The sequence below is a fragment of the Vulpes vulpes genome, chromosome X (assembly GCF_048418805.1).
Source record: "Vulpes vulpes isolate BD-2025 chromosome X, VulVul3, whole genome shotgun sequence".
Lineage (NCBI taxonomy): Eukaryota > Metazoa > Chordata > Mammalia > Carnivora > Canidae > Vulpes > Vulpes vulpes.
This window is the reverse complement of record NC_132796.1, coordinates 118,303,372-118,329,471: the sequence shown is the minus strand read 5'-3', so window position 1 is coordinate 118,329,471 and position 26,100 is coordinate 118,303,372. Positions and strand designations below refer to the sequence as shown.

At 46.0% G+C, this 26,100-nt stretch overlaps 1 protein-coding gene across 1 annotated transcript; it reads left to right on the top strand.

The window, feature by feature from the left end:
- Positions 1–903: 903 nt before the first annotated feature.
- On the top strand, positions 904–24,633 carry GABRE (gamma-aminobutyric acid type A receptor subunit epsilon). The gene is made up of 9 exons (XM_025985873.2): positions 904–1,035; positions 5,125–5,327; positions 5,734–5,801; positions 9,396–9,616; positions 10,310–10,392; positions 11,764–11,901; positions 21,986–22,138; positions 22,251–22,450; positions 22,741–24,633. The coding sequence occupies exons 1-9, from the start codon at positions 980–982 to the stop codon at positions 23,083–23,085; spliced, it is 1,467 nt and encodes a 488-aa protein (XP_025841658.1). The 5' UTR covers positions 904–979; the 3' UTR covers positions 23,086–24,633.
- Positions 24,634–26,100: the final 1,467 nt, after the last annotated feature.

Below are 26,100 nucleotides of genomic sequence, written 5' to 3'. Positions count from 1 at the left end.
TGCCTACTCACTTCTACTTCTGGCATGACTGAGAGCCAAGTCTCCAGAAAGATTTGGCCAGCCAGTCTTGGAGAGGAGGTTTTTGAGGTCCCTCCACCCTCAGATGGTCCCTCTCATACCCAGGCCCCAGGGCTAAACCTGAGTCAGTCAGTGCCTCCATGTGGCTCCGGGAAAGTGCTCCAGGGATTGCTTAGGCCTGGTCCTTTGTGGTGGGTCCTCCCCCCCACCCTCAACACCTGAGAAACTGGCCTGTGAAGTAGCTGAGACCAGAGCCTGCTGGAGAGACACCCCCACCCAAGTGTCTCTTCTTCCCCTGTGCCAAGGAAGGTACTCAGTTACCCAGCTTCCTTCGGATGCCTAGAGATGTACTCTGAAGGACCTGAAGGTCTGGAGGTGGGGTAAGGGAAATCTCAGAGGCCAGGAGATCTGGGGAAGCAACAGGTGATAGAGGAGGGAGTGTAGGGCAGGCAGCCACAGTTCGATCCCGCAGTGCGCTAGCGGCCTGGAGGGGGTCTAGAAAGAGGCAGGAACCCCCCGGCCCCTGCATCTCCCCTTTCCAGGCCCAGTGTGTGGCCGTCCTCTCAGCCGCCGCCGCCGGCCTCCGGTTTCCCCCGCCTGGGGCCCGCGCCGCGGCTCGCCTCTTCCTCCCTTCCCCCGTCCCCCGCCCCTGGCTGTCTGGCAGCGCCGCAGTCGTGGCGGCGGGGGGCGGGGGGCCTTGGCGACCGGGCTCCCTCCTCTTCCCCCTCCTCCTGCCTCCCGCCCGCGCGAGCCTATCCACCCCACTCTCCGCAGCGGCAGCAAACACGTCGTCGGAGATTTCCATCGGGGCTCAGGGGGCGGGGCCAGGGTGGGGGGCGCGGGGCGGGGCGAGTGGGAGGAGTGGAAGTTGGAGCCCAACAAAACCCCGCACACCGCGCTCGGTGCGGCCAGACCGTGCGCAGCGACCTCCACGCAGGTGGTCGCGCCGGTCCCCACCACGATGTTAGCCAAAGTTCTCCTGATCCTCCTGGGCACGTCCATAATCCTCCCGTCTAGGTGAGTCTCCAGCCCGGGACCCAGAAGCCCTCCGCGCCCAGCTCCCCCTCCCCTGGAGCTGGACCAGCTCCCCGGACCCCTGGGTCCCTGCGATCCTCGAGCCCCGTGCCCACCTTTTTCCGGCCACTGCGCGGGCCAGCCGGTCCCCGGGGCCCAGCGACGCGCCACCGGCCTCCAACTCGCTCCCTCTAGGATGGGGACCCCAGACCCCTGAGGGGGCGCCCAGGAAGGAAGGCGGGAAGCCTGTTCCCTGGCCGCCCCGCGCCCCAGACTCCCGCTCTCCAAAACCACGGCGAGGGCCGGGGGACTAGCACGCTTCTCCCTCCTTGGCTCTTCCGTGGGAAGAGGCTAGCGGCCCGCGGGGTAACTGGCCGAGGTAGGCTCGTGCTTCTGAGGCCGGGGTGGGGGGGGTGTGGGGAGGAGGCTTTGGGAAGATGGAACCTGGGAGGGCGCCCGGGCTTGGGGAGCCAAACTGCGCCTAAATGCTGGAGCGTTGGCTTGCGTGTCCTCTCGAATTTCTTTTTCTGAGCGCCTACTAACTACCAGGCACTGCGCCAGATAACTCTGACTTTACTTGCTTCCCTTCCCGCCGCTCCTCTCGTTGCCAGTCCCAGGCACCAGCCCCAGTTTACTCCAAGGATTCCCGCCCGCTATCCAGCCCCCTCCTCTCGGCCCAGCCTCCCCTTCCTGCATCCACCTCCGCCGCCCCCCCCGACCCCTCACCCCCCACTACCCCCCCCACCAGCACCAAACACCCTACTGGATCTCGGACTGACCGAGCCAGAGGCCAAGAATGTTATTCTCTGAGGTCTGAGGTTTGGGTCCCGGATTTCCATCCCCACCCCCTTTTCCAAAGGCTAACAGCAGGTTTCCCTGGAGCAGCCAGCTTCCCTCACACTTTCTTCTGGCCCCAGGACTTCGCTCGGAAGGTTGTTCCCTGCACTTCTGACTTTTTAGAGTAGAAAATGACTGCTTCATATTTTTGAGACAGTTTCCATTCCACAAGTCTCTCTGTCTTGGTTCTCTGTTTTGGGCTGAGGGGAGATGGCCTCTCCCCTCACCCCACAATGCTTCAGCTCCTCAGGGGAGGGGCTGTAGGGCTCGCTGCTGGCTCACCGGAGCCCTGGGGTGTGGGGGTTGGCCTCAGCAGGGGCTTGGCAAATATTTCTGAATGCGTGCTAGGAATTTCCAGTCATCCACATCCTTCCAGATATGAATTGGACTGTTTGGGAGAGCTGGCATGGTTACTGGCTAGGGCAAAAGAGGGGTCTCAGAGTGGGGGCAAAAGGAAGTGGGGAGAAACTGGGAAGAACAGCTAGGAACAGGGGCTGTTGACATGGAAACTACTCTTGCTGTCAGGGGAGGGGGCAAGGGAGGAAGGGCCCAGGGAGGAAGGGCCGCAGCAAGTGGTGTTCAGACACTGTCAACATGGCAACCCATGATGTCAGCAAAGAGCTAAAGGTGGCCATGCAGTGTGTTGGCAAGAGACACATCGAACCAGGAAACCTTGCTCTGGTCCAGGCTCAGCTTCAAATGGTGGTGGCTTTGGGCTCAGCCCTTCCCCCACATGGGGCTCAGTTTCTTACCCGAAAGGTTAAAAAGAGGGCTGATTTGGGGGGAAAAACAAACAAGCCAGTGGGCCCCCTCCTGGAGCTTTGCCAGTCCCCTCTTCCTCTCCTTCCATCCCCCACAGTTAGTTGGAAGAGCATCCTCACTAGTGGGAAGGGGTGTGGAATTCCAGCTCCATCTTGGACTATTGCATCTAGAGGGATGTGGGTGCATGAAAAGTCCCCATGGAAAGATTCCACTAGCCCAGTACATGAGTGTTTTTCAAGATTTTATTATTTCTAGCCCTGAAAGGGGGCTTAGTGGCTGGCTGAGGAAAGGTATGCAGTGTCAGCAGCTCCTTAACCTCAAGGATCCCAGGATGAGTATGTCTGTTTTGTTTGTATTTTTACTGGTGAAGGCTGACTGGAGAATTACGACAACCTCAGGACCTTCTGATATCATTTTCATCGCAGACATAGTTTGGGAGCAGAGGGGCTTCAGTGATCCCTGGGCTTTTCTTGTGTGCCTCTTGAACGTTGGGGCTCTTGTTGTTGGCTTCAGACATTTGGGAGGAGCTGCTGCAGGCTCTTGGGTGGTCTTGGCTGGCAGTGCCCCATCTTGATTATACCGTGCTTGTGGCCACGTCACCCAGGCCTCTTCTCCCTCTCCCTCGGCCCCTCCAAAAGTCAGAGGACTGGGGGGGATGGATGCCTCAGCGAAAGAGGACATTTCTGCATGTGTTATTTGGAAACGGAAACTGCCTTTCTCAAGCCCAGCTCTTCCCTTGCCCACAGTGGGAATTAACCACTTCAGACATGAAAAATGGCATAAATCTGGCACATCTGTATGCCAGTTAGGCAATTCTAAGAGCTTGAGATACTGCAGGAAAATGCATTTAGCTGCACAAGTTGTCAGGCCCCTGTTCTGCACCACAGAAGCCATGCCTGTGGCTCCACCTACTCCCCCTCTGCTGCAAGCTTTACCACATGCCCTCCCAGTACACTCTCTTACCCAAAGCAAACCACTTTCCTGCTTTACAATATTATAGACTAACTTTGCCGATGGCTTTCAAAAAAGCTTTTAATTTTGATTTTTTTCAAAGATACATAAAAGTACATACAGTAGAGTGAAACCCCATGTACCCATCACCAGCCCTGTTATTACCAATTCATGACCACACTTCATCTCTCTATCCCCCACCACTCTCCATTTCAGCTTAAATTATACTAAAGCAAATCTCAGACATCATATCATTTCATATGCAATTATTTTAGTATGCATTTCTAAATGCCAGGACTCCAAACACATAATAAAATACCACTATTATGCCAAAAAAAAATTAGAATGAATTTGTCATGGTGAAGACAAAATGGGATTTTTTAAAACTAAAGAATTACCATAAAGGAGGGATAGTATGGAAAGTCCCCAGAGAGCAGAAAGATTTAGAAGAAATTAACAAATATAATCTGTTGCTGGCTCAAAATTTGCTCTATCCAGTGTTCGAATCTCCCCTGTTGTGTCATAAATGTTTTTTGTTTTGTGTTGTGTTTTAGATTGCCTTTGCAAATCAGGAGCCAAATAAGATCCATACATTTGCAGATTTTTATCAGCATTTATTTTTCAAAACACTTTTTTTTATTGAATTAGAACGTATATACAGAAAAGTGCTCAAATCATTATTGTGTAGCTGATGAGTTGTCAGAAAATGACCACACCGATATTAGTACCCCACATCAGGCACTAGAACATGACTGGAATCTCAGAAGCCCCCTGATGCCCACTTCCTCACTGCAAAAGTACCAGGACTCTTAACTTCTAACACCTTCGGCGAGTTTCCTACATTGCCAGATGGCTTTTTTAATTTTCATTTTATTTAATTTAATTCTTATTTTTTGGCTGTGGCACTCATGCTGAGATCTAGTCTACCATCTCTCCTAGAAGACAGTCTCTGAGTAATGGACTCCTGCCTTTCTCAGTGCTCAGAGTTTCCCCTCACTCCCCAGTTTCCCACTGCCCCCAATTTGAAAGCAGTGAATATCACAAAAGCAAAGAAATGCAGAATATTCCCACGGTGTCCTGGTGTCCTGGCCCTCCGTGGGAGAGGCTGTTCTGGCTTTCCCGAGCATTCCTCAGCGATCCTGGCCCCCTGCCCACCCATTTGCTCCCCAGTGGTGCTGGTCAGGCCGACTGGAGACCAGGGTTGGTAATGGCAGCTGATTGGCCAAAGCTCCTACAGCAATATCTCCTTCATCTTACATTGAGAAGTTCTTTTAAAATCTTGAGCTTGGTTTTCTTACTGGGATTTTTAAAAAATAATTACCATAAAGGAGGGATACTATGGAAAGTCCCCAGAGAGCAGAAAGATTTAGAAGAAATTAACAAATATAATCTGTTGCTGGCTCAAAATTTGCTCTTACCAGTCACTCTTTATACCTTGGGATACAGATTTATGTGGGTTTGCTTCTGTCCCAAAAGGCCTCAGCCAGGGCCCCTACAGAGTGGAGAACAGAGCTTCATTTTATGTTTGTTTTTATGTTCTAGGAGCGAAGGACCTCACGTTGAATCAGAAAGTGCACCCTCTGCCCGTGATGATGTGTATGGGCCTCAGCCCCAGGCTCCTGAAGAGAAGCTCTTCTCTGAAGAAACAAAGTCCACCATGAGGCTTGGCAATCTGCCAGCAGCCACTCACATCCTGAACAGTATCCTGAATAACTATGACCACAAACTGCGCCCTGGCATAGGTGGTGAGTAGCAGAACCTAACTCTTCCCCCTTGTGGAGTGGGAGGGTGAGGGCAAGGGGTGGAGAATGAGTGTGGGCTATAGGTGAGGGCAGGAACATCTGTTGCTGATATCAACTCTAGTCTCAGCACTGCTCTTGATCTAGACTTTTTTTTCCTTTTCTCACCCTCAGTTTTTCCAACTCTATGATAAGGTGAGTAGACTCGATCAGTGACCTTCAAGCTATGGCCAGCTCTTAACAGTCAATGAATTGGATCTTAAGATGAAGGAATAAAGAAAGAAATAGGATTGGATGTTGAAACCATGTCCCTAGTCATCACCCATATCCCTGTTCTCCCCTCTGACCATGCTGCCCCCTGTCCCATGCCCCTGTTTGACACTTACCTGTGCAACTTCTGCTTCCATTACAGAAAGGCCCACTGTGGTCACTGTCGAGCTCTCTGTCAATACCCTTGGCCCTATCTCTATCATGGACATGGTGAGTACCAATCTTTTTGTAATTAGAGTGTCTCATAGCCCAGGGTGCTGACCCATGGGGCCTTTAACATACTTGTTTTTTTTTGGGTTTTTTTTGTTGTTGTTGTTCTGTGTCTCCATAAGAGTTTTTGGTTTTGGTTTTGGTTTTGGAGCAGGAGTATTGAAACCAACACTGACTCTGAAAGGTGGGAAAAGGTAAATCCCTTGCTGCCTGAAGAGGACCTTCAGAATCCTGACCATATCTTCTAGTCTTCCATTCAAGATAAAAATAATAAAGTAACTTTGAACACCACAACGAAATGGCTCTTTTTTTCTGACAATGGTTTCTATAGACTTAAGTCTAGAGTTACTATTGCTGTAAGACTGCTTTTCTCCTGTTGGCCTGGTTCCCTCTTTCCTTTTCCATTGTCATCATTCTAGTGTCAAGACTGTCCTCAGGGAGCTTCTATTATCTCTCCTTGAAATATGCAAAAGTCAAAGTCGCTGCCTATGCCAGTCTACGTACTGACCTGGCCTCGTGTGTGATGTGCCTCCTGCAGTTTAACCTGGCCTACAGCCTGAAGTTCAACACTACACTCTACTGGTCAAGGCCCTCCATGGTTGGAGCCAACTGAGGCCCTGGTTTTATTTTTCCCCCCACTCCTTTAGAGACCGCGTGTGCTCTAGTCACACTAGAGTATGGGTGTTACCAAATAACCTTGTACCTTTGGGTCTTTGTTCAAGCTATTTCCTGCTTGGAATGCCACTGCTGTAATTTTCTACTTGCCACAAGCCTTATCCTTCCCAGCCCCTCTCAAATGGCATCTCTTCCACGGCATCTTCCCTGACCTCCACAGCTATAAATTGCTCCCTTCATACTCACACCATTCTCCTCTCTCTAGGATTCATATTTTTCTAGCTTATATCATAGTTATTTACCTGATCTTCTATACCTCATTGTACTGTAATTAGCTGCTGTTTGTCTGCCTTGCTCTCACCATCATGGTTTCCTTGGTGTCAAAGACTCAGTGTATGGTAACTGCGGAAATGAATTATGAAAGATGTCCTATAGAAGTGACTTGTTTTTCCCTGATACCTAACAAGCCCAAGGGATACGGTCTAATAACTTAGCAGTCGCTGAACCTGGCATGCAACACAGAACTGGTCCAAAGAGGAGCCAACAACTTGATTTTCTTTGGCCAATAAAGTGCTGCTTTAGCCTAGGCCAAGTGCTGTTAGGAGATGCCAAAGACTCATGTGGTATTAAGTTTCCCCCAAGAAGCCTGGTCTTTTACATAATACCAAATAGTGCTTTACAACTGTGGGAGTTCTCAGTTCTTGTACAGTCTACTTTTCCCTTGTGACACTGGAGTTTTGTACTTGGTAAAGAGGGAGCGTGTGTGTCTTTCTCACACAGCCAATGAACAGAGCATACTTGTCTCCTTGGATCCTCATGACAGCCTGTATGGCAGGCAAGGCTGCCATTAGGATCTTCATTTTACATTTGAAGCAACTGGGTATCTCAGCAAGCATTCTGTTACAGGTGGGGTGTGGTTGTTTGAAGAGAGTTCCAACACCCCTCAGTTAATCAGATGTTGTGTAGAGCATAGGAGTAGTCCTTAGAGAGAGAAACCTGAGCCCATAGCATGGAGATTTAAATCAAATGTTTCTACCTGTTTCCTGGTTAAATTTTTGAAACACCTAGCCTGAGCTTAGAAGTCAATGACCAGTCTGGGAATGACTGCCCATCATAACATCAACAGTTGCTAAGGCTTCTTCTTGCTGTGATAATTGTTGTGAGAAACCCTAATTAAGCCAATTTCTTTACACTGAATTTCTAGAGTTTCAGGTGAGCTAAAAAAGATGTACAACCCAAGCTCCCTTGTCAAACTGAGGAAAAATTGAACTCTTAGTTATCAGTTGCTGTGTAATGAACTTACAATTGGTATCTTATTAAATAGAAATTAAATGCTCATTTGAAACACTATAACATACAGCAGGAGCACAGCCTGTATTGGGGAGGGAAGACTTCCCCTAGCTACCAAGCAGTTCACATGGCCTCAGAATGAAGGAGGCTCCATAAGCCAAGTTGGAACTGCCAGCTACTTGGGACTGTAGAAACACTCTGAAGGCCACCTATGAAGGCTGGCAGGGCTGGATGGGGCAGGGCTGAGGGCTCCCATGTGGATGATAGCTTGGCTTTTTTCTGTCTGCTTCTCTGGATTACTCCAGGGAACCTTCTCAGTCTGGAAGGCCAGCTCTTGGCAGTTTGGCAATGGCTCTCATCACCTTTTGGCCTGGGCCACAAAGCCAAGCTGGGATTGTTTCGACCTTTCCCCTGGGGGCTCTACTGGCCTCCAAACTGTGGGGTTTTGGGTGGTGTTCATTGTTGGATGGAGGATAACTCAGGAGAAAGACCTAGGAATTCTACAGGGGAAAATTGGACCTTGACACCCAAAGGGATTGGTGGTGCAAGTGAAATAAGTACTAGAGAGGGAAATCAGTGAAGGCCGTCCCAGGGTAAGGTCATGGTAATGGTGTTCTAAGCACCAGAGCCAATATGCTGCCATTAGCTATCTGTGTGACTTTGCACAGGCCCTTTTCTCTCTGAGCCTCAAAAGTAAAGGAGGTTGGGCTAGCCCTAAGGCTCCCCCTAGGCCTAGTTCTGGCACTTGCTCTTCACACTGCTTGCAGTTCTACTGCAGTCTGTTTTTTACCCTTCAATACCAGGAGTGCGAATCTCTAGCTTCTCATGCTTCTTCCTGTTAAACATCCTTCTCATGTTTAACAGTTTATGGGATAGGCAATATCACCTGGAGATCAAATAGTTATGGGTATAGCTATGCAGACGCACAAGCACATTCAGAGGTTAGGTGCCCTTGTTTAAAAGGAAAAACAGAGATACCTGGGTGGCTCGGTGGTTGTGCGTCTGCCTTCAGCTCACGGCATGATCCTGGAGCCCGGGGATTGGCATCCCTCTGCCTATGTCTCTGCCTCTCTCTCTGTATCTATCATGGATAAAAAAATAAAATATTTTTAAGAAATAAAAGGTAAAACAAAACAATTATTCAAAAAACATGAGACTAAACACACACTTCTCTTATGATTCAAAGCACTTCATTTTTAAGTATAACTCTGGAGAATGAAGGATTGAGGTTAATTAACATTTGTGCTCCCCTAATAAAAGCTGAAAGGGGAAACCCCAGCATATACAACCAAAGGGGTGTGTGTTTATAAATGTTCAAGATGATTTTGAGTTGAGATCTTTGGTTTGCTATAGAAATGTGGGGGCTGAGAGGGTGTTAACCTGGCTGGAGTAATCCCATAACCCTACAAGGCAGTGGTGATGTGATGAGACCAACCTGTGCAATTAAACCACCATTGCCTGTCTGTTTCAAGATGAAATGTGTCTTCCCTGACTGTTGTTTATCTGGGAATGTTCCTTTCTTTTGAGAATGTCTGGAAATACATAACTCCTACAGTATAATTTATGCTCTTTTCCTCTGTGCAAACCTAAGTAGGTTCCTATCTACTTTATAGACTCTTCACAGGATGGCATGAGAATATTCTTTGCCTGTATAGCTCTAGGTGTGTGCTTTTCTATCAATCCCACCAGGAATACACCATTGACATCACCTTCTGCCAGACCTGGTATGATGAGCGCCTCCGTTACAATGGCAGCTTTGAGAGCTTTGTTCTGAATGGAAACATGGTGAGCCAGCTTTGGATCCCAGACACGGTCTTTAGGAATTCTAAGAGGACTCAAGAGCATGTGATCACCATGCCGAACCAGATGGTTCGCATCCACAAGGATGGCAAGGTGTTGTACACAATTAGGTATGTCAAGCCTCTGGAATATTACCTCTTGGGACTCTTCACCAAAGAACCGTGGACGTAGGTTTCATCCCGAATGATACTTCTAAGAGCCTTTCCAGCTTTACTAGACCATGAGTTCTACCCCCTTCATGTATAAACACAGACACTGGCCTCAAAATAGAAAGACTACTTAAGACCAAACATCAAGTTCATGGCAGAGCTGGGACTCGTACCCAGTTACTTGCCTCCCAATCCATAGGTCCCCCCACTAGAGTATGACTGCATTGCCTGGACAATTCCATCCCAAGTGGGCACTGGATGTAGAAACACGTCCACGGTGGTGGAATTGTCCAGGCGGAGCAGCAACACAGCGGTTGGAAAGACACCTAAGAGCAGGCTGGACATTTGAATGCCTGGTGGGAGAAGGTTGTATATCAGTGGTATGAGGTGGGAAGGTAGTACAGAGTGGGAGAATGTTGGGAAGTCCTGGCAAACAACAAAAGCCCATCTAAATTGGTCCACACATTTCTCTGATGATGGAAGCCAAAGTAGCCAGATACTTTCAAGCTGTTCTTCCACTCTTTTTGTCTCTCCTTTGAGCTCTTTGTTTCAAATCCTACTATTGCCACTCATTGGTGGTGGTTCCCAGGCCCAGAATGGGTGGATACCTAAGTGCTCAGGGCCAGCCTAATGAGGCTCCTTTCTCCCTTCCAGGATGACCATTGATGCTGGATGTTTACTCTACATGCTCAAATTTCCAATGGATTCTCACTCTTGCCCTCTGTCTTTCTCTAGCTGTGAGTACCTTTTTAGGTCTCTGGGGCCCCAGAATTATACTGAGCCCCTTCTTTTTCCTCATCCTTGCCCTTTACATTTTTCTGCCTCTGCTTTTCTCCTAAAATGGTGCCAGATTTGCCCAGAGCCTCCTCATCTCCTTTCCTGCTGACAATACTGTGTTGCTTCACTGGGCCTCGTGTTGGGTTCTTCCCTCTTCTTTCCACCCCATCTCAAGTCAGTCACACACCTCTGAAGTATAATTCAAGTATGTCTGCTCCTTTCCATTTCCACTGTCAGTACGTTGGTTTAGGTCTTTGCCATCTCCCACTTGGGCTTTCACAACACCTTCACTTTAAAACTGAACATGTCCAGAACTAAATACATTGCTTCCCCCCAGTCTCTACCCCCCAAAACAAATGTGTTGCTTTTGTGTTCACATTTGTCTCGTTGAAAGGCACTATCACCCTCTCAGTTGCCCAAGCCAAGAACTTTGATGCTTCTTTCTCCATCACCTCCTACATCTAATCAATTGACACATATTATTGATTTTCCCTCCTGAGTGTCTGTTGATCCTGTCTATTTCTCTGCATTCTCACTGCCACAGCTTTGATTCCTACTTTCATTCATTTTATTGTGTGCAGATTCCTGCACTGGCCTCCCAAAACTGGTCTCCCTGTCAACAAACCATCTTCATATAATGACAAGGGTAACCTAGCTGAAGCATCATCTAGACCAGGTCATGTTTTAGTTTTGAATCCTCCCTCAACTGTCATGGATCAATTTCAAATTCTTTAGAATTACCCTCAAAGTATTTCATTAACTGGCCCCTATCACTCATTCCTGTATGCTTCATCCAGCATCTGTGAGCTAGCCATCCTGAACTTTCGGCATTTCCATAATCCATCAGGCATTTTCACCTTTCTGTGCATAGAAAACCCTCCTCACCTTTGCAGCCTCACCCATACAGAGAATATTTACTTAGCTTTTAAGATTTATTGGAAATGTCACCGGCTCTATGAAATCTTTGTTGGGTGTATCCCCAAGTGGTCTTTCATCCCTCCTCTGTTTTTCTACTGTCCCATGGGTGGAAGTTTCTTAGCAATTTCAACAATTACAAATACATACTTACTATCTTACTCAATAAAATGTGAATGCTTGAGGGCAAGGTGTCTGCCTTGCTCATCTTTGTGTTTCCAGCACAGAGCCTGATACTAAGGAGTGCTCAGTAAATGCACGTATTGAATGGACTTCAACAACGAGGTAAGAGAGGCAAGGTCCTACAGCTGGTGAGGCCAGAGTCAGGACTCCAAGGCATTGCTTAGACTCCATGTTGGTAGAGACAGCTGGGCTTCCCAGTCTCACATGACTCTCCTTCCCATGTTGCTTTACAGTTTCCTATCCTGAGAGTGAAATGATCTACAAATGGGAAAATTTCAAGCTTGAGATCGATGAGAGGAATTCCTGGAAGCTCTTTCAGTTTGATTTTACAGGAGTGACCAACACTACTGAAACTATCTCAACCCCAGCTGGTACGTACACTTTTGAAACCAGGGCGAGGCAGAGGCCCAGGAGGGTGGTAAGGATGACTGGAGGTGGCCACATATAAATGTATGTAATCATCCCATGGAAATATTGTAGAACATGACTCCTGTCTTGGAAATGCTAAGCACTTACAACTGTTTGCAGAGGAAACTGAGACTTTGTAACTACATCTCAGTCTCATCTGCAAAGAAGTAAGTGCTTTGCCAAGTCCCTCAGAGGACAGGTAAGTAGCTAAAGTTTTATTGCTGTCAGGATTTACACCTAGCTCTATCATGCCGACCCTTCAGTTTCTAGTTATTTGCTACAACCAGCTTATTTGGATGACTGGGGAATTGAGCTCATGTGAGTTCTCCATACCCAGAACCAATCCAAGCTGGTTGAGTGGGAAACAAAGTTGGCCCTAATGGGAAGTGGAGGCTAGAGTTCTAATGTCGGCTGGGTGAGGGCTGGGATGGTATGGGGGAAGTTTCAGCTGTTAGCACTGCTACTGCGTCAACATTTATTTTAAAGAAGCAGCTCTGAGAAGGACAGACTCCCGCCAAAGGCTTCATGGTGGATTCAACATGGACATGGTGACCATTGGTTTCCTGACTTTGTCCCTGACAAGGACTAAGGGAGGGGGGGGCTGGATCTTTTCCACATCAGCTTCCAATCAGATATGAGTGTCTTTGCTTGTGTTCCTAGGTGATCTCAATGAGAAGCTAAGGGATCTCCCCAGGGTTGCTCCTGGAGCATCCCTGGAAACCCTCTTCACACTGACCAAGTCAGGGCAGTGGAGGCACTGCTCTCATCGTTTCAAGAATGCAGATGGAACCAGTCACCAAACCAGCCATTTACCATAGGAGTCTTGCTTTGCTTCTGTGTGGCTAGGCAGACAATCTGCTTTTGCTTTACTTACTGAGTTGGTCACTGGGTGAGGAATAGCTCATGCTCATCCAGCTAGAGCTTTGCTTACACAGTACTAGGCCGGGACAAGGGTGGGCTGTTTTGCAAATGTTTTTCTTTTTCTCGGGCTCTCTGGGTAAGCAGTTGTGCCACCTTTGACTCGGGATCCTTGCTCTTCTGCCAGCTAACCATGGGCCTGCCTCTTGCCTTTCTGCACCTCAGTTTTCCCAGACAGGTGGGGACCCATCATCAAAAGTGGCAGAAGAGACAAGGCCCAGGGGCTTTCAAGTCACTAGTGGTTCCGTTTAGTAGATGATTATGCATTGTTTCAAAATGGTGCCCTAGTGACTACAAAGCCCCAGAGCCAGCATCATCAGCAAAGTAATGGCAATAGGTAAGCACTGGCCCTCCTTGGGAAAGAGGAGGGTTCTTGGGGGGAAAAGAAGGGCTTCTTTTGCTTTTACTAGAGGCTATTTGTTCTTGAATTATGTTTTCTCCAGCATCATAGTTCTTTTTGAGGCTGGGCTCAAACTCTTCCTAATAGCCTCTGGGCAGTTCTTTCTATCTGAAGCAGATTTATGTACTTGGTTCCTAAGGGTTCAGAATGTGGTGGTAGCTTGCTACTTTGGTTACCTAGAGCCACAAACCAGAGAATCTCTGGTTCAGAAGGCTTTCACAGAGTCCAGCCTTGCCCCCAGTGAGTGAGTTAAGTTTCACTGGTGGCTGTTGAGACTCTGATGGATCTTAACCCATGATCAGGACTTCCCTTCTCACAAGGGAGCTTCTTCCTTCTCTGAAAAACTCTGTCCATCAGAAAACTTCCCATTCATCTGAAATTGGAGTTTCTGCAACTCTTACCCATTGGAACTCTTTTTCCCTAGAACTACTGAACTTATGGTAAACCCAGTCACTCTTCCATGGGGTCAAGATTAAAGGACCAGTATTTAGGTCCCAGCCCAGAGTCACAATCTTTTATAGACTCTACAGTCTAGTTCCTTTTCCTTCCTTTGTTCTTAATGGCTTTGGGCCCACTCATTCTGCTAGTCCAGTCCTCTGGACTAGACTATTAAATTATGTTCCTCTGACAGTGCAGTGTCCAACTCTGGTCTGGCCAAATGAGAGAAAAGCAGAAGAATCTTTAGTTTTTGGTGGGGGTGTTTGGCTTTGGCTTTGGCTTTAGCTCCTTAGCCCCATATATGTATTTTCCCTTGCCCATCCTCCTTTATTCCTCGGGAATAAGGAATTATGTGTTAGTATCCTTCCCTCAACTTTCAGAGACAAACTTCCATATCTTGAGAAGTGGAGAAGGTTGTTCTTTGGCTGGAATAAATAAAATAAACATAGGAAAACCTGATAGGATAATAAATCTCAAAACAATAATATATATCTCACAAGGAGTGGTTGTAGCTAAATAGGGGTGTCTTAAATTGCAGTCAAGACCCTGGGGCAAGAGAACAAGAACCCGATAAATATGTTCTGGCCAGTGGGCAAGTGTGAGTGGTTCCTGCTGCAGCCCTGGGGGAAGAGTTCTATTCCCAAAGCTACTACTCTGAATACAGATATTCAACTGACCCCAAGCCACATCCTTGCCTTTTCCAGAAGATTCTGAGAACTCTTGCCCTGTAAGCGTCAGTGCTGCCAAGGTGAGTAGGAAAGGCTGCTCTCCTCGTTTTGCTCCAACAGAGAGCCTGGCTACACAGGTGATCTACTTTCCAAAACAAGAGGACACGTGGACATGTTAGTGTTCTGGTCTGTTTTACAAAGCTATTGCCAGACAGTAGTAGCAAGAGTCACTGAGCATCTGCTAGGTTCCAGCCCATGCTGGGCTAGGATGGGCAAGAGCCAAGCCACAGGGCTTACGTGAGAGATTTAAACCCTGACGGGGTTTAAAAGCCTACCTAACTCAAAGCCAAGAAATTTTACAGCATCACTTATATAGAAGTTTGGAACTTAGCTTCACTAAGGAGCCAGAATTTGAGCTATCACAAACCCTATGTGATATTGAAAATGAAATGGGAAGTCCTGGGCTCAGGAAATCCCCCAGAATCTCTAGAGTCATCATGGGCAGAGTGTTTGGGATGAATGTGTCAGAGTATAAGGCAGCACGAATGGTATAATAGAAGATGCCAACTAGAGATGTAGGTTGTCATTAGGTACTATAAGAGCCATCACAGTGTAGGGAAAGAGCCAGCATTAAGGACATGATGCCCCAATTTTCACTTTAAGCTAATTCTTCTATTTTCTTGAAACAGCTTGAATTAAGGTAATAGACTAAGAACAAAGAGTCTATAGTTTGGATAATGATGCAAATATGCAGGCTAAGTCAGGGAATTTGAGAATACATGGCATTAGCTTACAGGTAGGTGTGTATGTGCAGGTGTGTGTAAGATATCAGTCGGAACCAGGTCATGGTGGGCCTTTAGTGTCAGGTTAGACTGTCCATTTGATTCTACAGCTGTTGTGGATTAGGGAACCATCAGAGGTTTGGGATGGGCAAGTGATTTCTTTTGGCCTTTGATACAACAGTGCTAACTAAGGCATTTTACCAGCATCTGAATGAATAGGAAGGAGGTCAAATGGATCCTGTGCTTCCCCCACCACAGCACAGGCCACCCTCGGCTTATTCTCTGACAGTATCCATTGTAAAGGCCAGTGGTACATGTGTCAGTCCATGATTCTGCAGACTAGATAGGGTACCTTGATGGATATGAAGGTCTGGACATTAGCCATGTGGCCCTGACAGCTAGTAGGCTGAGTTTTTCACTTTTCTAAAAAATATATTTATTTTTTATTAGAGTTCAATTGGCTAACATATAGCATAACAGCCAGGGCTCACCTGCCAAGTGCCCCCCTCAGTGCCCGTCACCCAGTCACCCCAAACCCCCACCGACCTCCCTTTCCACTACCCCTTGTTCATTTCCCAGAGTTAGGTGTCTCTCATGTTTTGTCACCCTCACTGATATTTTCACTCATTTTCTCTCCTTTTCCTTTATTCTCTTTCACTATTTTTTATATTCCCCAAATAAATGAGACCATATAATGTTTGTCCTTCTCTGATTGACTTATTTCACTCAGCATAATACCCTCCAGTTCCATCCACATCGAAGCAAAGGATGGGTATTTGTCCTTTCTAATGGCTGAGTAATATTCCATTACATACACAGACCACATCTTCTTTATCCATTCATCTTTCGATGGACACTGAGGCTCCTTCCACAGTTTGGCTATTGTGGACATTGCTGCTGTAAACATTGGGGTGCAGGTGTCTGGGCATTTCACTGCATCTGTATCTTTGAGGTAAATTCCCAGCAGTGCGATGGCTGGATCATAGGGAAGCTCTATTTTTAACTCTTTGAGAAACCTCCACACAGTTTTCCAGAGTGGCTGCAGCAGTTCACATTCCCACCAACAGTGTAAGAGGGTTCCCTTTTCTCTGCATCCTCTCCAACATTTGTGGTTTCCTGTCTTGTTAATTTTCCCCATTCTCACTGGGGTGAGGTGGGATCTCATTGTGGTTTTGATTTGTATTTCCCTGATGGCAAGTGATGCGGAGCATTTTCTCATGTGCTTGTTGGCCATGTCTACGTCTTCCTCTGTGAGATTTCTCTTCATGTCTTTTTCCCATTTCATGATTAGATTGTTTGTTTCCTTGCTGTTGAGTTTAATAAGTTCTTTCTAGATCTTGGATACTAGCCCTTTATCTGATATGTCAATTGCAAATATCTTCTCCCATTCTGTAGGTTGTCTTTGAGTTTTGTTGACTCTTTCTTTTGCTGTGCAGAAGCTTCTTATCTTCATGAAGTCCCAAATTCATTTTTGCTTTTGTTTCCCTTGCCTTCATGGATGTATTTTGCAAGAAGTTACTGTGGCCAAGTTCAAAAAGGGTGTTGCCTGTGTTCTCCTCTAGGAGTTTGATGGAATCTTGTCTCACATTTAGATGCTTCATCCATTTTGAGTTTATCTTTGTATCTGGTATAACAGAATGGGCTAGTTTCATTCTTCTGCATGTGGATGTCCAATTTTCCCAGCACCATTTATTGAAGATACCATGTTTTTTCCACTGGAAAGTCTTTCCTCCTTTATCGAATATTAGTTGACCATAAAGTTGAGGGTCTACTTCTGGATTTTCTATTCTGTTCCATTGATCTATGTGTCTGTTGTTGTGCCAGTACCACACTGTCTTGATGACCACAGCTTTGTAACACAACCTAAAATCTGGCATTGTGATGCCCCCAGATATGGTTTTCTTTTTTAATATTCCCCTGGCTATACGGGGTCTTTTTTTGATTCCACACAAATCTTAAGATGATTTGTTCTAACTCACTGAAGAAAGTCCATGGTATTTTGATAGGGATTGCATTAAATGTGTACATTGCCCTGGGTAACATTGACATTTTCACAATATTAATTCTTCCAATCCATGAGCATGGACTATTTTTCCATCTCTTTGTGTCTTCTTCAATTTCTTTCAGAAGTGTTCTATAGTTTTTAGGGTATAGATCCTTTACCTCTTTGGTTAGGTTTACTCCTAGATATCTTATGCTTTTGGGTGCAATTGTAAATGGGATTGACTCCTTAATTTTTCTTTCTTCAGTCTCATTGTTAGTGTATAGAAGTGCCACTGACTTCTGGGCATAGATTTTGTATCCTACCACACTGCCGAATTCCTGCATGAGTTCTCGCAATCTTGGGGTGGAGGCTTTTGGGTTTTCTAGGTACCGTATCATGTCATCTGCAAAGAGGGAGAGTTTGACTTCGTCTTTGCCAATTTGAATGCCTTTTATTCCTTTTTGTTGCCTGATTGCTGAGACTAGGACTTCCAGTACTATGTTGAATAGCAGTGATGAGAATGGACATCCCTGTCTTGTTCCTGATCTTAGGAGAAAGGCTCCCAGTATCTCCTCATTAAGAATGATATTTGCTGTGGGCTTTTCATACATGGATCTTAAGATGCTGAGGAATGTTCTCTCTATCTCTACGCTCTGAAGAGTTTTGATCAGGAATGGATGCTGTATTTTGTCAAATGCTTTCTCTGCATCTATTGAGAGGATCCTAGGGTTCTTGTTTTTTCTCTTGCTGATATGATCAATCACATTGATTGTTTTATGAGTGTTGAACCAGCCTTGTGTCCCGGGGATAAATCCTACTTGGTCACAGTGAATAATCTTCTTAATGTACTATTGGATCCTATTGGCTAGTATCTTGTTGAGAATTTTTGCATCTGTGTTCATCAGGGATATTGGTCTATAATTCTCCTTTTTGGTGGGGTCTCTGTCTGGTGTTGGAATTAAGGTGATGATGGCCTCATAGAGTGAGTTTGGAAGTACTCCATCCCTTTCTATCTTTCCAAACAGCTTTAGTAGAATAGGTATGGTTTCTTCTTTAAACGTTTGACAGAATTCCCCTGGGAAGCCATCTGGCTCTGGACTTTTGTGTCTTGGGAGGTTTTTGATGATTGCTTCCATTTCCTCCTTGGTTATCGGCCTATTCAGATTTTCTCTTTCTTCCTGTTCCAGTTTTGGTAGTTTGTGGTTTTCCAGAAATGCGTCCATTTCTTCTAGATTGCCTAATTCATTGGTGTATAGCTTCTCATAATAAGTTTTTTAAATCATTTGTATTTCCTTGGTATTGGTGGTGATCTCTCCTTTATCATTCATGATTTTATTAATTTGAATCTTTTCTCTTTTGTTTCTAATAAGGCTGGCTAATGGTTTATCTATGTTATTAATTCTTTCAAAGAACTAACTCCTGGCTTTGTTGATCTGTTCCATAGTTCTTCTGGTCTCTATTTCATTGAGTTCTGCTCCATCTTTATTAACTCTCTTCTTCTGCTGGGTGTAGGATCTGTTTGCTGTTTTTTCTCCAGCTCCTTTAGGTGCAAAGTTAGCTTTTGTATTTGAGTTCTTTCCAGTTTTTTGAGGGATTGTAATGTATTTCCCCCTCAGGTCTGCTTTTGCTGTATCCCAAAGATTTTGAATGGTTGTATCTTCATTCTCATTAGTTTCCTTGAACCTTTTTAATTTTTCTCTAATTTCCTTCTTGACCCTTTCATCTTTAGCAGGATTTTCTTTAACCTCCATGTGTTTGAAATCCCTCCAAACTTCTTCTTGTGGTTTAGTTCTAGTTTCAAAGCATTATGGTCTGAAACTATGCAGGGGACAATCCCAATCCTTCGGTATTGGTTAAGACCTGATTTGTGACCCAGTATGTGGCCTATTCTGGATAAAGTTCCATGTGCACTTGAGAAGAATGTGTATTCAATTGCGTTTGGATGTAAAGTTCTGTAAATATCAGTGAAATCCATCTGGTCCAGTGTATCATTTAATGCTCTTGTTTCTTTGGAGATGTCGTGCTTAGAATATCTATCAATTGCAGAAAGCGCCGTGTTCAACTCTCCCAGTATAAGTGTATTATTATCTAAGTATGTCTTAACTTTGGTTATTAACTGATTGATATACTTGGCAGCTCCCACACTTGGGGCATAAACATTCATGATTGTTAGGTCCTCTTGTTGGATAGATCCTGTAAGTATGACATAGTGTCCCTCTTCATCTCTTACTAAAGTCTTTGGGATAAACTTTAATTTATGTGATATGAGGATGGCTACCCTTGCTTTCTTTTGAGGACCATTTGAATGGTAAATGGTTCAACCAACCTTTTATTTTCAAGCTGTAGGTGCTCTTAGGTCTAAATTGAGTCTCTTGTAGACAGGAAATAGATGGGTCTTGCTTTTTTATCTAGCCTGAAACCCTGTGCCTTTTGACGGGATCATTAAGCCCATTCACATTCAGAGTTACTATTGAAAGATATGAATTTAGTGTCATCACGATACCTATTCAGTCCCTGTTTTGGTGGATTGTTTCCTTGGACTTCCTCTTTCTTTTACAGAGTCCCCCTTAATATTTCTTGCAGAGCTGATTTGGGGTCACATAGTCTTTCAGTTTCTGCCTTTCTTGGAAGCTGTTTATCTCTCCTTCTATTCTGAATGAGAGCCTTGCTGGATAAAGTATTCTTGGCTGCATGTTCTTCTCATTTAGGACCCTGAATATATCCTGCCAGCCCTTTCTGGCCTGCCAGGTCTCTGTGGAGAGGTCTGCTGTTAACCTAATACTTCTCCTCATATAGGTTAGGGATCTCTTGTCTCTTGCTGCCTTAAGGATCTTCTCTTTATCTTTGGAATTTGCAAGTTTCACTATTAAATGTCTAAGTGTTGAGCAGTTTTTATTGATTATAGTGGGGGATCTCTCTCTCTCTCCCCTGGATCTGAATGCCCGTTTCACTTCCCAAGTTAGGGAAGTTCTCAGCAATGATTTGTTCAAATACACTTTCTGGACCTCTGTCCCTTTTGGTGCCCTCTGGAACCCCAATTAAACGTAGATTTTTTTCTTCTGAGGGTGTCATTTCTTTCCCTTAACCTTTCCTCATCATCTTTTAATTATTTTTCTCTTTTTTCGTCAGCTTCCTTCCTTGCCATCAACTTGTCTTCTATGTCACTCACTCATTCTTATACCTCATTAACCCTCATCGTTAAGACCTCCTGTTTGGATTGCATCTCATTTAATTGAATTTTAATTTCAGCCTGATTAGATCTAAATTCTGCAGTCATGAAGTCTCTTGAATCCTAATGCTTTTTTTCCAGAGCCACCAGTAGCTTTATAATTGTACTTCTGAATTGGATTTCTGACATCAAATTGTAATCCAAATTCTGTAACTCTGGGAGAGGATACTGTTTCTGATTCTTTCTTTTGTGGTCAGTTCTTCCTTCCAGTCATTTTACTCAGTGCAGAGTGGCTAAGAACAAGTTGTCCTGGAAAAAGGTAGGAAAAAGAGGGAAAAAAGGGGGAAAACAAACAAGAAACAAGAAGGGGTATCCTCTGATTCTATATACTGTAAGTCCGTCGATTTCCCCTGGAACTTTCCAGCGCTGCTCAGTGGAGAACTTGCTCTTCCCCTGTCTTTCCAGCTGGTCTTCTGGTGGAGGGGCCTGCTGTGCTGATTCTCAGGTGTGTGCACCTGGGGGAGCTGCCCCGCCCCCCTGCCAGGTGCACAGCTCAGTGGGAGCTGTGGACCCTGTGAGGCCCCTGCTCCCTGGCAGACCCGCTCAGTCCCAGGCACAAGGTGACACCAGGAGGAACAACAGTGGCGGTGGCCAGTTCTCCTGCCCTAGAGTCAGCTCCCGCAGTAACTACCGCATCTCCCAGTCTGTAGGGGCCTGGATGCTCCGGGGGTGGGGGGCGCTGATCTGCACAGCTCAGGGCCACCAGGTGGCCAGAGTGTCCTTGCTGCCCTGTGTCCTCCCGGCCTCTGCTGGTCCCCGGGGGGAGGATTGCTGGATCTTGGGCTGTATCCCGCAGCCCCCTCCGCTTGGAGCTGACGACGGAGCCACCACCTGAGCTGCTCCCCGGCCCCGCCGTGCGTGCACTGCAGCCCTTTAGGGAGCTCGGCCGCAGAGTGTGGCACGCTCTCCCTAGGGGCACGCTTCCTCTGTTAGTGACCCCGGGAGTCTGGGGGCTCCACTGCCCCTCCTGGGATCCTGCCCGAGCTCTCTGTGTGCGCCTTTCCATCTGGGAAGATTGGTAAAGTTCTTGTTTCTCCACGACTGGGCTTTCCTGTCCTGGGGGCTCTCTCCCAGCTCCTCACGGAGCGCCTCCCCCTTGGATGCTTATTTATTTATTTATTTATTTATTTATTTATTTATTTATTTCCGTCTTCCTACCTTGATAGAAGCGCGAACTCTTCTTGCTGTAGCATTCCAGATGTTCTCTCTTTAAATCGGGGGCCGATATTATAGGTTTTCAGGATGGTTTGAAAGTTATCTAGGTAAGTTGGTGGTGACAGGTGACTTGGGGACCCTATTCTTACACCATCTTGCCCCCCCGAGTTTTTCACTTTCATATGACACTTTTGCCTCCCTGAGAAGACAGATGTGGGATATGGGACAGTGGGCTGAGAAAGAAGCAACGACATTTCTGGCCCTGGCTTAGCTCTTAACTGACCATGGGTCGTGCAGTGAGCCCCCTCTCTGGGTTTCTTCTGATTCTCTGTATGTGGCATTGGCATAATGTGCCTCTATCTTAGGACTGTGGTGGGGATTCATTGAGCTGAACAAGACCCTTAATGTGCACATTCTGCCTTGAGGGGACTCTCATGTCAGTGCTGTAATGAAGTGGTATTTTTGTCTTCCAGGTGATTTCACGGTCATGACACTTTACTTCAATGTGAGCAGGCGGTTTGGCTTTGTAGCCTTTCAAAACTACGTCCCTTCTTCTGTGACCACAATGCTCTCCTGGGTTTCCTTTTGGATCAAGAGAGACTCTGCTCCAGCCAGAACCTCTTTAGGTAAGTGGGTAATATACACAAATTGGCACAGAGTTGCCTTCTCAAGGGTCCTTTCAGCAGTGTAATATACGGATTGGTAGCTAAGCCTACCTCCACTACTGTGCTTTCACAGGGATAACCTCTGTACTCACTATGACCACCTTGGGCACCTTTTCCCGTAAGAATTTCCCACGTGTCTCCTATATCACAGCCCTGGATTTCTATATTGCCATCTGTTTCGTCTTCTGCTTCTGTGCTCTGATGGAGTTTGCTGTGCTCAACTTCCTGACTTACAACCGGACAAAACCCCGTGCTTCTCCAAAACTTCGCCATGTATGACCTGGGTATGGGAGTGGTGGCAAGCTTTTGGAGTGTGGAGGCATGCAAGTGAGGGCACTGGGGTTCATGGCACATGGATGGCCAGCTCACCAAGTGATGGGAGAAGGAACCTGAGGGGGAGGCGGTGGAGTTGAATACACTTTCTGATGTCATGCTGGGAATGGGGATGGTGGGGGGAGTTTAAAAAATGTGCCAAGGACAAAGCCTCCAGAAACCCTGGGGCAGCACCTAGACTTGATTCATATTTGTTTTTTTTTTCACACTTCTTCCCTTGTCTGTTCCAGCCACAGATTCGTGCCCGCTCCCGTACCCCTCCCCGTGCCCATGTCCACCAGCATCCAGAAGCTTTTGTGTGCCAGATCGAGGACTCTGAGGAAAGTGATGAAGAGGAGGGCCCATCTTGCCCAGCCCAGCAGTCTCTTAGCCTAGATACCACCCAGAGCCCTGGTGGTTGCTGCAAGTGGTGCAAGAAGTATTTTTGTATGGTCCCCAGTTGTGAGGGTAGCATCTGGCAGCAGGGCCGCCTCTTCATCCACATCTACCGCCTGGATAACTACTCACGAGTTATTTTTCCTGTGACCTTCTTCTTCTTCAATGTGCTCTACTGGCTTGTTTGCCTTAACTTATAGGTGCCAGCTGGTACCCTGTGAGCAACCTCCTCAGTTCCCCAGGAGGTCCCACACCCCTTGTCAAGGGAGTCAGAGGGAAGCAGCAGCGGCAGCAGGAGCAACAAGAGAGTGTCCTTCCTTCCCCATTCCCTAAACACAAGCCTGTGGAGAATTGCTCTTTCCTGGCCCTCCCCCCTACCTGACCCTTTTACTGACCTTCGATGGCAGCCCACTTTGAGTAAAATGGCCCACCTCTCTATTCCTCAAGGAGCGTTAATTATGCTCAGGCTTAAATATAACAGGCTGTCAATTATTAGCTCCCTGAGACCATGCCCGTGTATCAGTAGGTCAGCCGTCTCCCAGTGCTGATACCCACTGCCTTTATCCAGAAACAATACTGCCTTTGTGGTGCTCCAGGCCCAGCTCTGGCCTCAGCCTCAAAGTGCACAGACAGCTGCTTGCCTATTCGTGACATCTCCTTAAAATGATGGACAGCATTTTAAAGGGGGAAGGGGACTCTAGTCCTTAGTTCAGATTATTATATTCTTGGTTTTGTCTTCCTGCCCTCCCTTCCCCTACAGATAGACACCAGTATTATCCTATTACAAGGAAGGGAGGCAGCAATTGAGCCTCTTTGGGATAGTATCTCCCTCTGCTGCTGTGCCACCTCCTTCTCCCCGCATTCCCCACCTCCATCCCTCATCTGCACTACAAATTCAACGCCTTGCATCCATTGGGTATCTATTTTTGTGTGTGGTAATAGTAATGACCCCTTGCTTTATATGCCACCTTTTTCCTCTTCCTTGACCTCTGTGACGTTATCTGTAACTTCCCCAGTGGCTTTCCCAGCCCCGACCCAGGTGCTAGGCCATGGTGACTTCTTGGGGCCAAGACACTAAGAGAACTTTGCTTTGCAGTGGACATTACTAGCACAGATTGGTGCCCTCTAAAGGCACAACATAAGAGTTTTGCCACTTCCTTGGCCCCTGGACCCATGAGCCAGTCCACTCTTATCCTGGGGCACTCACAATCACAATCAACGAATTGAATTCCCTTAAATTTGTATAGCACTTTACCTTTTACAAAGCACTTTTGACAAATTATTTCTATTTTGAGCCTCATCATAGCCCTGGGATATATTCAGGGCAGGATTCTCATCCCCATTTTGCAGATGAGAACCCTGAGGCACAGATTTCTATGGGACTGTGGATCTCACTGGAAACTACTCAGGAGCCCACTGTCACCTTCTAGACCACATCACAGGGCTAGGCAGCTCTGTTCATCATGGTTTGATTCTATAGCCTCTGCCAACACCCCAGTGGCAAGGCCCAGAATGGCAGCCTCTTTTTAGCATTGGCCTGCTCGATTCCTGGGCCCCCAAGACCAAACCTCTCTTGGCTCTGGTAACCCAGTGAGGTGAATTTGGACACGCCCCAATGCTTATATATGCTGAATGAAATCTGTGTCTGTATTTTGCTGGGGGGTGGGTAGGGTAGGGAGATACATCTGCTTTTTGTCACCATCACCTGAAAAGGGGAAATGTATCAATAAATATATCAGCAAAGCGCAGAAGGTGTAGCTGGTTTCTTAGGCATTCAAGTTTGTTCTCAGTTCAGGATTTAAATCTCAAATAAATGACCCAAATTTGTCTGTTCCCCTCTTGCATCCATGACTCCCAGACCTACCAAGCATGTACCATGAACTCTCTGTCAGTGGAAAAGTGAAGGAAAGAGGGTGATCAAGTGTGTGGCCCCCTTTTACTGTTTCACTTACTTGCTCCTATGCCCCTATTCCCCGCCATGTCCTCTTTGCTTTGTCCATCATTCTCACCTCACCTAGGCAGAAAGCTAGAAGTTTCCTGGAGATTATCAGACTCAGAACACTTTTCCCCCATTGCCACCATGTAGAGATGGAGATGCTGAGGCCCAGAGAGGAATATCTCCTCTTGCACAAGCAGATAGTGGAGTGGAACCAGACCCTAGGAATCCCAATACCTTGTTTTGGCTGGGAGTAAGTCTGGAGAGCCTGATCAATCCACCCTTCAAATTAAAACTCTCTAAAGGCATATTGGGGAGTGTTGGCTCTGGCATCGGGTGACACATCCAACTCTAAGGGAACTCAGAAACAAAAACAAGAACTTAGGAGGAGACAAAATGGCATGTGAACAGCCAATGTTTTTACTCTAAAGTTCTTGAAATGAGACCTTTCCTGTAAGAAATCTGCATGCCTTTATTTGTATTTTTTGATGTCCTAACCCATGGCAAAGTACAAGTAACAATTTAGAATGAGGAAAATAGTTCCTCACTTTTACTTATATTAGAAAGATGCAGAAAATAAAAAGTAGTCAGATTATGTTTTTGAAATAGGAATAGTGCAAAACAGATTCCTTAATCACACTCTAATAGAGCTAAGAAATAATAAAATTCTTATCATTTATAAATTATAAAAAGCTCATATAAACAGTTCTTTAAAAATAATTTGAAATTGGGTGCATGATATATCTAAAAAAAAATTAATGAAAAAAACCTACATAGTAAAGCATGTGGGATGCAGCCAACACTGCACTCAGAAAAATTCAGAATTTAAGCATTTCCAGTACTAAACACAATGCATGAAAAATGAGCTAAGTATTGAAACCTAGAAATTGAAAAAAGGATAAAAACACACCTTAGAAAAGATTCAGCAAAAGAGGAATTTTTAGATCATTTAAAAATCAGTAAGTAAAACTGAGTCTGTACCTCTCGTGATATCAAAATTATGGGGTGACTGGGTGACGGGCACTGAGGGGGGCAATTTAACAGGATGAGCACTGGGTGATATGCTATATGTTGACAAATTGAACTCCAATAAAAGAATAAATAAATAAAAATGTTTTTAAAAAATTTTAAAATGTCTTAGGGAAACCGTAAGACAACAGGGGTGAGTATGTTTATCATCTCAGGATGGTAAAGGCCTTTCTAAGCATAACATAAAACACTAGAAACTATAAAGGAACATATTGAAAAATCTTTTCTTATGAAGAAATAGCAATAACTA